The 14,822-nt window shown below is 34.8% G+C and overlaps 1 protein-coding gene across 2 annotated transcripts in view; it reads right to left on the bottom strand.

Moving 5' to 3' along the window:
• ATRNL1 (attractin like 1) overlaps positions 1-14,822 on the bottom strand; it is a 678,243-nt gene that overhangs the window by 520,678 nt on the left and 142,743 nt on the right. For both annotated transcript variants that reach the window (XM_027112688.1, XM_027112689.1), the window contains exons 15-17: positions 13,692-13,873; positions 4,695-4,908; positions 2,793-2,981 (exon numbers count right to left, since the gene is read on the bottom strand). In XM_027112688.1, the coding sequence (XP_026968489.1) occupies positions 2,793-2,981; positions 4,695-4,908; positions 13,692-13,873 (585 nt within the window). The remainder of the gene's footprint in view (positions 1-2,792; positions 2,982-4,694; positions 4,909-13,691; positions 13,874-14,822) is intronic.

Here is a 14,822-nt window from a genome sequence, read left to right as displayed (position 1 = left end):
TGCATTCCAATGTTCATAGCAACACTATTTACAACAGCTAAGACATGGAAAAAACCCAAGTGCCCATAAAGAGATGACTGGATGACTGGCTTAAGAAGATGTGGTGTCATAAATAAAGAATGAAATATTGCCATATGCAGCAACATGGATGGACCTAGAGATTATCATATTAAGTCAGACAGAGAAAGACAAATATTATATGATATCACTTATATGTAGAATCTAAAAAAAAATGAATCTATATACAAAACAGAATCACAGACATAGAAAACAAACTTACGGTTACCAAAGAGGAAAGGAGGGGGTGGGGGGGAATAAATTAGGAGTATGGGATTAACAGATACAAACTATTATACATAAAATAGATAAGCAACAAGGATTTACTATACAGCACAGGGAACTATAGTCAATATCTTATAATAACCTATAATGGAAAATAATATGAAAAAAGAATATATATATGTGTATATATATATATATATATATATATAACTGAATCACTTTGCTATATACCTGAAACTAACACAATATTGTAAATCAACTATACTCCAATAAAAAAAGGCAAAAACAAGAGATATCGATATATATCCAAAAATTCCAATGACTATTTTAAGATTTCCAATACGAGTAAATAGAAGAAAACAAATAATTTGACATTAAGGAACATTTTTAGCAGATGACGGAAAACTACTCTCCAAATTAAGAGCGAATGAGAATCCATTTTTGAAATCCACATCAACTACTGTAAAACTGAATTCAAATAAACTGCAAATTTTTGAATGCCAAGGATAAAGAGAATAGTCTTAAAAGCTCTCAAGGAAAGGAAAAAAAAAGATGTCCCACAAAAGAATGAAAATTAGATTGGCATGAAAATTCTTATCCACAACACTGAATGCTAGACCTTCTAAGGAAACAACTTATTTAGAACTCCACACCCAGGCATTTAATCATTCAAGTGAACTTGAAAAATGCACTTTTAGACATGCAAAGACTCAAAAAGTTTACTAGTCACAAATTTATTTGGAAAGAATTACTGAAGACTATTTTCCAGAAGATGAACAAATGAAAAGAATGGAATATAAGAAAGATTTGTGAATGGAGAAGACAACTTAGACTTAACTCTAAATAATTTTTAGAAAGTTCTTAAAAGTTTAAGAGCTTGGAGACTTTCCAAGTTCCTTTTTCCCTAGCTTTTAGCCTTTTTGTATTGTGAAATATAACACACATACATAGAAGTACATAAAGAAAAATGTGATACTAATAAATTATTTTAAATGAATACTCTGTACCTGCATGCAGCCTAGAAGCAGAACATTGTCTCCTTTGTACCCTTTTCCTAATCAGCACCACAAATCTTTTCCAGCAGCATCCACTATCTGACATTTATAAGAATAACTTTTTACCTTACCCTACAGTTCTACCTAAAAAATTCATTCCTAAACAACATAGCATAGTTTTGCCTATTTTCAACTTTATCTAAATGGGTCATACGTATATAATCTTTTGTGAAACAAACACAACAATCAAGGCAGGAGAAGCTGAGCAATGTCTCAACTCCCCACGAGTCTCCAGGACTGGTATTTCAACCTTCCTCAGCAGCTGGCTCCTAGTTATAAGACGTTTTCTGTGCTAACAAGACCATTTTATGCCTGCAACTCCCCCTTGTCACACACTTGATCACGTACGTCCCCATTCCTTATCAAAATTCCTAAAATGGGATAGCAACAGGGAGCTCAACCCATAACAGGTCCAGCCATTCCCATCCCAGGAACACCTCTCCACTTGATGCCAAGAGCCTGGAAGAATAAATGCACACAACAGCTACAGCCTGCAAGTTCTAGCCTACACTGTGGCAATTACCACTTTGTCCCAGCTCTTCAAGCAACACTGGTGCCCGACATGGAACAAATATGGATTTGGTTGGGTCCCTAGGGGAAGGAAACATCCTCCCTGGGAGTAATGTAAGGTCTGGAAGAGACAGTTAGTCTCCACCTGTATTGGCTTAAGCAGCTGCCTCTAAATGAGGGCACTCATCTGAGCAAGAAGGGCTTATAACTGGATGACCATGCTGCCTCATAACTACACAGTACCTAGTAACACAGACTGTCAGGTGCTTCCTCATTCTACAGTCCTTATAAAACATGAGACCAGCAAGAGGCAGGGTCTTCCCCCGAAGCACAACCCACAGTAAGTTCAGTACTGGCCTGATGACACAACTTCCCATGTGACGCCAAGATTATACATCTTGCATTTGTAGCAAATATACCACCACTGATATATCCTTGCCAAAAAACTACTTAACTTTTAATCTAATCATGAGGAAACAATTAGACAAATCCAAGTTGGGAAACCTACAAAACAACTGGTGTAGGTTCTTAAAAAAACAAAAATCACAGTTATAAAAAAAGACGACACAGGAACTGTGCTAGATTAAAGGACACTAAAGAAGCACGACGAAGCAATGCGATCCTTCTGAAGTGAGCACTTTCATGAAGTGTCACTCTGTTTTCAACACACGCTCAGAGTTCAGGGGAACACAAATGTGGCAAAATGCTCATAGCAGGGTAATAGACTCAGGGGAATTCAAAATGACGGTATAATGTAAATCAGGGTTACAGCATTAAGAGGTTTTAAAACTAGCTTTTACTTGTAACTAGCAATTTTAATTATAGCTAGTGACAATATTTTTTCTCATTTTTTTAAACTTCCTCAAATGTTCAATTTCTCTGTCCATCACAGAAAAGTGATTTATGTTGCAGTTAAACAAAAAGGGACTCTAGAGAAATACTTACGAGAGCAGGTGGCAGTCTGCCACTCCAGACACTGTCCATATGGAAAAGAGATTATGTAGGCATTCGAGTCAACGCATCGCTTCGTGCTGCTGCACCACATACACTCCATTCCGTTGCTGGTACAGTTGGAACACGACGTCCTTAAAGAGCATGGCTTTTTGCAAGGCCTTGCATTTTGATTTGGACTAACTGGAATACATCAGCAAATGTAATTATTTTATTTGTTAACTGCTTTCTAACACAAGTATACGAGTTTCGTTCATTTTGTTGTTTAGGGAATGTTTCAATTAAGCCAAGTGTAGGCTAAAAATTAGAGTTAAAATTGTATGATAAGGTAAATGAGAATGAAGATGACATGTCAATACTTCTTAAATTTATTATCTAATTTGAAATTTATAATACTTTGGAAATTTTTAATCGTTTACCAAGTACATAAAATTGTATAATTTAAAATTTTTTAATAGAAATGTAATACATGACCTAGGTTTTTCTATCCATTGGCTAAATATTATGTACACTAACATTATTTACTTTTCTAGCTAGCCATAATTCTATAAACATTCCACACTTTATCAAAGCAACAAACAAAAATAAAACAGTTTACTATAAAATTTTTACATAAAATGTAATATTTATCACACCCATTAGGATGACTTTTTTTTAAAATGTTGGCAAGGATGTGGAGAAATTGGAAGCCCACACACTACTTGTGGAAGTGTTAAAATGGTGAGGCTTCCATAGCAAACAGTATGGCAATTCCTCAAAAAATTAAACACAGAATCACCATATGATACAGCAATTCCACTTCTGGCTACGTACCTAGAAGACATGAAGGCAGGAACTGGAATAGATATTTGTACACCCACGTTCATAGCATCATTATTCACAATAGTCAGTAGGTGGAAGCAACAAGTGTCCATCAATATATGAATGGATAAACAAAATGTGGTATATATATACAATGGATAATTATTCATGTTTAAACAGGAATGAAATTCTGACATATGTTACAACATGGGTGAACTTGGAAGACATTATGCTAAGAGAAATAAGACAGTCACAAACGGACAAACACCTTATGATTCCACTTATATGAGATACTTAGAGCAGTCAAACTCATAGAGACAGGAAGTAGAAGGTGGCTGTCAGGGGCTGGAGGAGGGATGAGTGGGGAGTTACTGTGTAATGGATATGGAGTTTCAGTTTGGGAAGATGAAAAAGTTCTAGAGATGGATAGTGTTGATAGATTAACAACAATGTGGATATGCTTAATGACAGTGAACTCTATACTTAAAAAATGTTTTAAAAAGTCAATTATATCTCAAAAACACTGAAGGGAAAAATGGTTAAAATTATAAATTTTATGTTATGTATATTCTTCTGCAATACAAAATATAGTATTTAAAAAAAGAGAAAAGAATTCAATATTCCTTTCTCACTTAACAAAAACCCATTTCAAAAGATGGAACAGCAAGGTTTCTCTTCATTTGCCAACTGAAATAATAGATCTGTAAGATTAAAATGTTTCTAAATTAGTTGTTGATCTTAATGATAAATCTTTCTTACAAAGACTATTATTATAAAAGTAAAACACATTAAAATATTAAGAACAGATTATTACTATACTGTAACTACAACCATATGTTCATAATCTCACTATTTTAACCAAGAAATAAAGATTGTATAAAACAATACAATTTTGATATTTTCATAAGTTAAGGCTGAGGTCACTAATAGTAAGTGGGGAATGTGAATAAAGATAAAATATACATTGAAATCAGCATCATAAAAAGATGGTGAAAGTTACTTCAGGCCTACATAGCATCACACCGTGGAAGAGGGTAGTGGGAAGAAAGGTTGGAAACATATTTTTAAAGAATACTAGTTTACTGGACTACTTACCAACAGGTTTTTCACAGACAAGACCATCTGCCATAGAGGTACAAGGATTAGCTTTTAAGCCTGCCACGGCTGCCCTTTCTAGATACGCACAGAACCCAGAATCATTGGGTTCACCAGGAAGCCACTGTAGTGTTGTGTTTGTAAATGGTGACATGTCTTCCCATCCCCAGTAGGATATATTGATCTTGCGTAAGCCTACCCAAGGTGATACTTTCTGTAAACAATAGCAAAAGGGACATTTTAAAAAAGTGAGATGTAAAAATCCTGCATCATATTCCTTAGCAAACAGTTCATTACCATTAAAAATTACATTTGAAAATATATAGAACTGCCTTTCTAAGGACTTCGAGTACTAAGGATAATTAACAATTCCAGCACATCTTGGAGAATCATGTATAATAGAACACTATGTTTAAAACATATTTTGTGTTTAGTGACATGACTGGGGTCATTTCTTTAGCCCTCGTGAACCTCAGTTTCCTCTTCTATAAAATGGTGATATCTGATATAAATACCTATCTTACGAGGGAAGATCATTAAAAAAACTTAACATATTGTGTTGCTGCTACTGTTACTGCTACTTCTGCTGCAGCTACTATTACTACTGTTACTACCAATCTAATCAGTTGTGGAGTTAAGAATCTAAAGCTAAATTGGCATTATATGCACTGTGAGAAAACAGAAAACAAAATCAATGAACAGTATATAAAGGCTGAGTGAAGACTTCACAACAGGTTCACAAAGGACTAGGAAGAAGGGCCTCTCTCCTAGTTCAGACCTCTACTAGTACACAAGGACTTTAGTGCAGTTTTAGATAAATTAATGTCATCTACTTTCATTATTAAAGAGATCAAGAAAACTAATAAAATCTTTGACCCTGATGCCTAAATTTAATTAACAGAGGTTGACAAATGCCATCAAAGTAAACTTTCTTAGTGCTCTCAATGATATTTCAAAAGTCGCTTAGAAACAAAATATATGCTGTATTTATATACCTTATTTTAATCATTACTCAATTTTAAAATATATTATTCTAATGAGACTGAAAAAATAATGATATATTCTTGGTCCAAGGTACTCTCTTTACAAAATTTTTTAGATTATGAACACCTCTTTTTCTATCCTTGTTTCTGCTTTAGAGTTATGCTTTTCTTTTTGAGATTTTTTCATTTTTTCTAGCTTTCTTGAGGTATAATTGACAAATGAAAATTATACCTATATAAGGTGTATGATTTTTTTTTGGTATATGTACACGTTATGAAATGATTATCACAATCAAGCTAATTAACATACCCATATGTATATATATATATATTTTCTTTATACATCCATGTATCCGTTGATGGACACTTAAGTTGTGTCCATAGCTTGGCTATTGTGAATAATGCTGCAATGAACATAGAAGTGCAGATATCTCTTCAAGATACTGACTTAATTTCCTTTGGATATATACCTAGACATGGGACTGCTGGGTCATATGATAGTTTTCATTTTTTGAGGAAACTCCATACCATTTTCCAAATTGACTATACTGCTTACATTCTCACCAACAGTATACAAGAGTTCCTGTTCTCCTCATCTTTGCCAATATATGTTACCTCTTTTTTTTTTTTTTTTGCGGCATGCGAGCCTCTCACACTGTTGTGGCTTCTCCCGTTGCGAGCACAGGCTCCAGACGCGCAGGCTCAGCGGCCATGGCTCACGGGCCCAGCCGCTCCGCAGCACGTGGGATCCTCCCGGACCAGGGCACGAACCCGTGTCCCCTGCATCGGCAGGCGGACTCTCAACCACTGTGCCACCAGGGAAGCCCACCTCTTATCTTTTTCATAACAGCCATTCTAACAGGTGTGAGGTGATATCTCAATTGGTTTTGATTTGCATTTTTCTGATGATTACTGCTGTTGAGCTTTTCATCATATATCTGGCTGGCCATTTTTATGTCTTCTTTGAAAAATTTCTATGTCCTTTGCCCATTTTTTGACTGGGTTATTTATTTTCTGTTGAATTATTTGAGTTCTTTATACATTTTGAACATTAAATCTTTATTAGATGTATGGTTTACATTCTCTCCCATTCCATAGGTTGTCTCTTCACTCTTTCTTTTTTTTTTTTTTTAATCTATTTTTGGCTATGTTGGGTCTTCGTTGCTGTGAGCAGGCTTGCTCTAGTTGCAGCTAGCAGGGGCTACTCTTCATTGCAGTGTGCGGGCTTCTCATTGCGGTGGCTTCTCTTGCTGCGGAGCATGGGCTTCAGTAGTTGCGGTACGTGAGCTCAGTTGTTGTGGCTCATGAGCTCTAGAGCGCAGGCTCAGTAGTTATGGTGCATGGGCTTAGTTGCTCCATGGCATGTGGGATCTTCCCGGACCAGGGCTCGAACCTGTGTCCCCTGCATTGGCAGGCGGATTCTTAACCACTGTGCCACCAGGGAAGCCCTGTCTCTTCACTCTTGATCATCTCCTTTGCTACGCAGAATCTTACTAGTTTGACACAATCTCATTTATCTATATTTGCTCTTGTTGTCTGTGCTTTTGGGGTCACATCCAAAAAATCACTGCCCTGACCAATGTTGAGATTTTTTCTTGTGTTTTCCTCTTGCAGTTTTACAGTTTCGAGTCTTAATGTGTTTAAGTCTTTAATCCATTTTGAATTGATCTTTTAATATGGTGTAAGATAAGGATCTACTTCCATTCTTCTGCATAAGGATAGCCAGCATTATTCATTGAAGAGATTGTCCTTTTCCCATCGTGTGTTCTTGGCACCTCTGTCAAACATCAATTGAGCATAAATGCTTGGATTTATTTGGGGTTATTATAATGTGTCTTGGTGAAAGTCTCGTTATGTTTAATCTATTTGAGGTTCTTTGGGATTTATGGATCTGGATGTTCTTTTCCCTCTCCATATTTGGGAAGTTTCCTGTAATTATTCCTTTAAATGAACTTTCTGCCGCTTTCTCTTTTCCACGAGGGCAAGCCTGGAGCCTGAGTTTGTGGGTGCAGGCCTGGATCCTAGGTCTGAAGGGCCAGTCTGGCACAAGGATCCACTGGGGTAGGACTGGTAACTGAGTACAAAGTGGTGAGCCTGGAACCTGGTCCACAGTGGCAGGCCTGCAGCCTGGTCCATGGGCCAGTTTGGAGCCTGGAACTGTGGGAGCCACCCAGGAGCATGGATCCACAGGGCTTACCTGGCACTGGATCAGGCCATGAGCCTGAATCCTATAGACTGGTGCTGGGGCAAGCCGGGCACCTGGGCCATCAAGTATGGTCATGAGGCTGCAGGGGCTAGGCTGGTACCAGGGTCCACTGGGGCAAGCCTGGTCCTGAGTCTTCTGACGCCTAAGTCCATGGGGGTGGGCCTGGTACCTGGGATCATAGGGGAGGGCCTGAAGCCTGAGTCCACTGGGATGAGCCTGACCCTGGGTCTCTACAGGCCAGCCCAGTGCTGGGGTCTAATGGGGAGGGTGTGGATCCTAGGTCTCCTGTTTCCTAGGGATATGGGGGACTAGCCTAGAGGCTGAGTCTGCGGGTGCCAGCCTGCAGCCTGAGGCCACAGGAGCCAGTGTGGCACTGGGATATGCCTGGCGCCTGGGTCCACAGGGATCATCCAGGCACCGGGGTTCACTAGAGCAGGCCTGGAAGTAGGGTCCAAAGCAAAATCGGTGCTCATTTCATTCTCCTTCCCCTTTGCAGAGGGTATTTCTCACCCTTTCTCACCGTGCTTCCTGTACCGTGCAGGCTTAGGGGAAGGATGACGCAGGTAATGTGAAACTGTCCTTTCTACCATCTTCAATGAGTGTTTTCTTATTTCTGTGTTCCCCCCACCGCCCCCAACCCGGTGCTATAATCTCTTACCTGGACTCCTTAGCTTTTGTAAAGGTATTTTGTATATGGATGAGTGTTCAAATCAATGTTTCTGTGAGGGAATGAGTGCTGCAAACTCCCATTCTATCACCTTGCTGACATCATTCCTAAACATTTCTACCTTAAATATACATAATAATAATTTATGTTCTCAGTTACCAAGCTAATAATATTATAATGTGAAGTAGCTTCAAAACTCCACATCATCTTTTTTTTTTTTTTTAACATTACTGTCAGGATAGAGAAAAATATGTCCCTCCACTTGAGTGTTTAACAATATAGAAATAAGATATATAAATCCAGTATTTATTCTAAATATGTTGTACAAATGGTCCTAGAGAGCTTATAAAGAACCCGTAGACCTAGAAATTTATAGTGTATAAATATAACAATTTTCACACAGAAAATACTCAACAAATATATCTTAAATGAAATTAAAATATTATGAATATTCATTATAACAGTAGATCTCATATCACCTAAGTAGAGTACTGTACACATAGTAGGTAGTCAACAAATTTTCCTAAGCAAGGCCATTAGAACAGAGATGCTTATTTTCCAAAATCCAATTCCTGAGACAGAGATAGTGCTTAATAAATAATGTTTCTAATTATAAAAATACACATGCTGCTTTGCCTTGTGATCATCATATATTTCATACTTATTCTCAAAGATATTTTGATAACAAAAAAGCTATAACATTTTTATAGTTCTGGATAATAACAACAGGAATCAATCCAACATAGTTATTTCAGATTAATGACTGTGCTTCACATTACAGCAACTCTGTCTATATTTCCAAACTATCTATAGTAAAAACAAGTCATTTAAAATGAAATATTATTCTCTAAATCATCATGATAAGAATCTGCAAGGAAGAGGAGAGGAACAGAAAAATAAGCAGTTGATAAAACATTTAAAGTAACTATTACGCAGTAAATGAACTGGACAGGCAGTTGAAGAATGAAAGATAAATTACTATATTATGAAAATTTACTGCAGCACACCATAAATCATTGCAACATTTCATTAGCCATTTCTGATAAGTAAATGATCATTTGATCTAGGATACCTGTTTAAAGTGCATGAATTTGTCAATCTTTATTTGCTACAGAAAGGTTACCTTAAGTTTATACAACTGCAATTACTCAGGATATAATTCATTTTATATAAAGATATGCTTAGCGGAATGTCACCTTGCAGAAAATTCCACCTTTGAAATTTTGCTAAAGCTCATATTTCTAATGAAATAAAACATTCTCCATTTACAGGGCAGGCTATGCCACAAACTACTGAATCTAAGTTCATCATACATCCGAAATAATTGTTGGTCTAATCTTTATGACTTATAATCATAAGCATATACACACTACTATATATAAAATAGATAACTAATAAGGACCTACTGTATAATCATAAGAAAAAGTGAGCAACTTATGTAAGAAATCTTGAAATATGAAACTTCTAAAATAGCATATTTCAAGTTTAAAATGTAAAAACTAAAAATAATGTATTTTAAACAAGGAAAATAGCAATAGAGCTCAAATGCCAAACACTAGTACTTTCTAAAACTCAAAGAATGTGGATCTACCAATAAGATACTCTTTATAAGTTATACATATTCAGTAGAACTAATTTCCAAATGTTCATTGATAACTGAATCTCAATTTTGTAATTAAAGAAATGAAGCTCTTGGTAGTACAAGAATATAAATAGATCTTAAATTATGTTGTATGCTCCATATGACTAAAAATAAAACTTTACAAATAACACCCTGTCAATATTTTCTAAAATATTTTTTAAAAATCAACAGATCTCTCCTAGATGACACCACTTGCATCTTATCCTCAACCATAAGGCTGGTAGCTCTCAAACAAGGCAAATTAAGAGAAAAAACAGAGGCACTTCTCTGACCTCCTTACAAATATCTTCATGCGCTGGCCAATTCAAAGTCCTGCAATAATTAACTACAGCATTACTCTAGGAAACTCCTTAAGTCCACGTTACTGGTCAGGTATCCATCCTCTACCTTCATACATCACCCTGCGTGCATCTATCATTGCAATTATCACACTTTGGTATAACTGTGTTTGTATTTCTCCCCCATAAGCTCTTTAACAACAGTGATTGTTTTTGATCTCTGTATTCTCAGCAAGCAGTAGACTGCCAAGTACAATGAAGGTGCTCAATAAATTTGTACTAAATGAATGAAGATTAGCCCATCCTTCCCAGAAATACAGCTTCAGTTCACACAAAAATGATTTTACAGATCAATTTTTCATACAAATTTAATTATTATAGTTTTTCTTTTCCCCATTAATATCAAGCATATAACAAATGTTTGACAGCCAAGTATCACAATGTGATATCCACGTAAAACTTTTGAATATTTATAAAAACTGGAGGTATAATAAATTTATCAATTTTATTAATGGGGGAGGGCTTTGACTCTACAGATATAAAATGGCATTAGAAATTAAATTATCTGTATCAATACTCATGAGAAATACACACACTAATACCACCACAAAAATTATGGCAGGCAATAGTAATGAACTGAATGTTCATACAAACATTTCAAAAGAGTTGTTTAAGTCCCTCTAATTTTTTAACATTTATACAAAACTGTTCTTATATCACTTTTTAAAAATCAGATGCTTGTTCCCCTGTTGTTAGCAAAAGGAAAATCAGTAACATATATTCCTATTCTTTAGCATAAATCAGAAATGATCTTAAGAAGGAAAAGGTCCTAGTATAATTAGTGGGGGTGGGTGGAGGAAGGCTTTGTAAAGTGGAAAAATTAAAACACTATTCTGGGGCAAATATTTTTCTACAGTCAATATCAATATTATTAACTATTCATCAAATAAATTCATTTAGTTACTTAAGAATTCATTATCTAATTAATGATTGTTGGAAATAGTAGTTACAGCAGTAATGGAAACAGACATACAAAAATAATCTTTAAAATGCAAACAATAATAATGGTAACTTTGGTAAACACTAAGAAATAAAATGTATCTATGCTCTTTGCATACAATACCTCATTTATTTTTCACAATAAACATATAAGGTAGCTATGATTACTATATCCCAGTTTACAGATGAGGAACATAAACTGAGGAGGCTAACTTGCTACTAAGCTGTGGAGGTAAGCAGTATGTCCACACTGCATGCTCTCCATCATTTTGATACGCTGTCCTCAATGCTGCTTAAAAATCAGCTATACCAAGGAAGTATTACTTAACTGTTTCAATAGCAAGCAATTGGTAATCTTTGCTCTGAAAAGTTTTCAAGCCAAAACCATATCCACTGCACTGCAGAGTGGAGTTCTGTAGCACCAACAGACCCTTGTCCAATAAAAGCCATAACCTAAGGTCAAAAAAAGTCATTGAGATCTAATATAGTTTTCAAAGAATTGTTGAATTATAGCCGTATCTCCATTATTTGTAGAAATCATGCCACTTTGTGGATTATTTACCACAGGGTGTCTATGTGTGTGTGTGTGTATCTTAAACATTGGCCAAATCTTGTACACACCTCAGATCTGAGGTATTTATTATTGTTTAGCTTTATCACTTACCTGATCTATATTGAGCTCTAATTTTATTTTGACACAAAATACAAAAATCTTCAATGATGCTATGACAGTTTATATTATCTTAGTATATTTCAAGTATGTATATGAACTAAATAAGGTATTTTAAATTAGATTTAGTAAATTATTTCTAAATCTCCTACAACTTAAGAGTTGACTATACTTTTTCTTTTCTTTAATTGACGTATAATTGACATATAACATTATATTATTTTCAGGTATACAAAATAATGATTCAATATTTGTATATATTGTGGAATGATCACCACATAAATCTACTTAACATCTGTCACCATACACAGTTTTCTTGTGATGAGGATTTTTAAGATCCACTCTCCTAGCACGTTTCAAATACATAATACAGTATTATTACCTATAGTCACCATGCCATGAATGGCAGCCCCATGGCTTGTTTATTTTATAACTGTAAGTCTGTACCTTTTGACCCCCTTCACCCATTTTGCCCACCCTCCACCCTTGCCTCTGACAACTACCAATCTGTTCTTTGTATCTTTGAGCTTGGTTTTTTGTTTTTTCATGTGTATTCTTGTTTCTTTGTTTTAAATTCAACACAGAAGTGAGATCACAGGGTACTGAAATCTTGCCATTTGCAACAACACGGATGGCTCTTGAGAGCATTATGCTAAGTGAAATGAGTCAGAGAGAGAAAGAAAATGATCTCACTTACATGTGGAACCTAAAAAAAAAATCCAAAAACAATATATATCACAATATTACAAATATAAAATCATTATGTTGTCTACCTGAAACAACACATCAAATATACCTCAATTTTTAAAAATGTCCTCAAGACATTTCAAGTAAGTATCTAAATAAGATATTTCAAAACAATATTTAGTAAATTATTTCCAAATCTCCAACTTAATATGTTCTTAAGAGTTGACTGTATTTTAACATCCCAAGAACAGAAAATACTGTGAGTTCCTATTAAAAATTTCTTATAAAATGATATTTGACATTATTTCCAAGGAAATATTCCATTTTCTATGGACCAACTCTCTAGGAAATTGAAACTGTTCCCAAATGCTGTATGTTCCAAATCTCCCATGTACTTTAAAAATCAGTTTAAGTCCTGCTAACTATTTGTATATTATTTCAAACAAATCTATACCTAGGAAAATAGTATAATTCAAAAACTTAACCCACAGAACACACACACAAAGATACATATATACAAATATAGCCAATGTGTTGGTCTAGTGTTCTAATTATAAGGGACATCCCAAAATTATTACACTACAAAACAAATTCTTAAATTATATGCACAAGTTTTAAAGTATATTTAAAGTATATTTATTCATATGAGATGTTTTCTTGGTAAGATAATGCAATGGTTTACTGAGCAAAACATGAGATGAGTAATTTAGAAAACTTTATTACCAAAGAAATCAGTTCTACACTTTTACTTCGACGATTTAGTAAAAATAATGTATTAAAAAACAAAAAGAGGCTGAAGGAACCATTGCCAATGGTTACAGGATTATCAGCATATTTCCATAATAAAAACAAGTATAGTTGTTACCTGTTGCGTATACTTCTGTATTTCATCCAGTACAAATTCTACTTCTTTCGAGGTTGTTAATGAAGCAAGATTTCCACTAAGATTATAGCAATAAAGTTTTGCATTGTCATAGTTTTCTCTACTGGAATTAATTCTAAGACAAGCATCCCCGATATGATTCCATCCTTCTCCACAAAGATGAGCTAGTCAAAAAAAAAAATTATATCTTATTTTTAGATTACCAAAAAGCATGTGTATTTTTCAATTATTTTAGAATTCTAAATACAACTTCGGTATTTGTTTAAATAATTTTAACAATAAAAATTTAAATATATCACTATAACATACCAAACTAAATGTGTCTAGTAGTTTGATGAAGAATAAGAAGATCCTAATTTTTTCTTTAATTCTTAAACATAAGAAAAGCTACGGCTCTATAACATCTGTTAAACTGTGTTGACTGTTAGGCTTTCTGTGTAAACCTAGTGTACTGGCATATGGTTTCTCAGCAAGTAAAATCACTACTGCACTTATGTCCCAAAGTGCAATTTATATAATACAAGATCACTTTAATAGAAAAATAACCAGCACATAACAAAAGCAATTTCAAAGTTATCCTACAAGTGTAGCTAATTGTCCTCTAAATCTAATTTCCATAGCCCAGGTGTACGATTTTGATATAAGCTTGGTTCTTTGATTCTTTAATTATAACTGTGGGGCGAGAAGTCTCATTTCATTTACGTATAGTAAAGAAGCTATAAGCTTTGCTTTCTAGTATTTATTTTTACACAGTCATTCAGGTCTTTCGAAAGTTTAAACATACCATTCAGTAACAGTGGTTTATCCTTAGGGTCCAAATTGAACTTAAAACAGTGCCTATTTTCTAAAACATGGATTTATAAATACAATATAAAGTTATGCTCTAGTGTGCATTAATTAACATTGCAGTGTTTTATTAACACACCGATCTATGAAGTTTCACTACATTTTAGTTTCCACATCACTAAATATATCAGTGCCTCTTGCCCTTTCAGCCTTGGACGCATTAATACAATCTTTATGGAATTATTATAAAGCAGCAATTCTCAAATATTCTGGTCTCAAGACCCCTTTAACTCTTAAAAATTGAGAACTCCACATATTTTTTCCCTT

Source organism: Aethalodelphis obliquidens, unplaced genomic scaffold (assembly GCF_003676395.1).
Source record: "Aethalodelphis obliquidens isolate GAN/ISIS:26980383/991018 unplaced genomic scaffold, ASM367639v1 scaffold11, whole genome shotgun sequence".
Classification (NCBI taxonomy): domain Eukaryota; kingdom Metazoa; phylum Chordata; class Mammalia; order Artiodactyla; family Delphinidae; genus Aethalodelphis; species Aethalodelphis obliquidens.
This window is presented reverse-complemented; position numbering and strand designations above follow the sequence as displayed.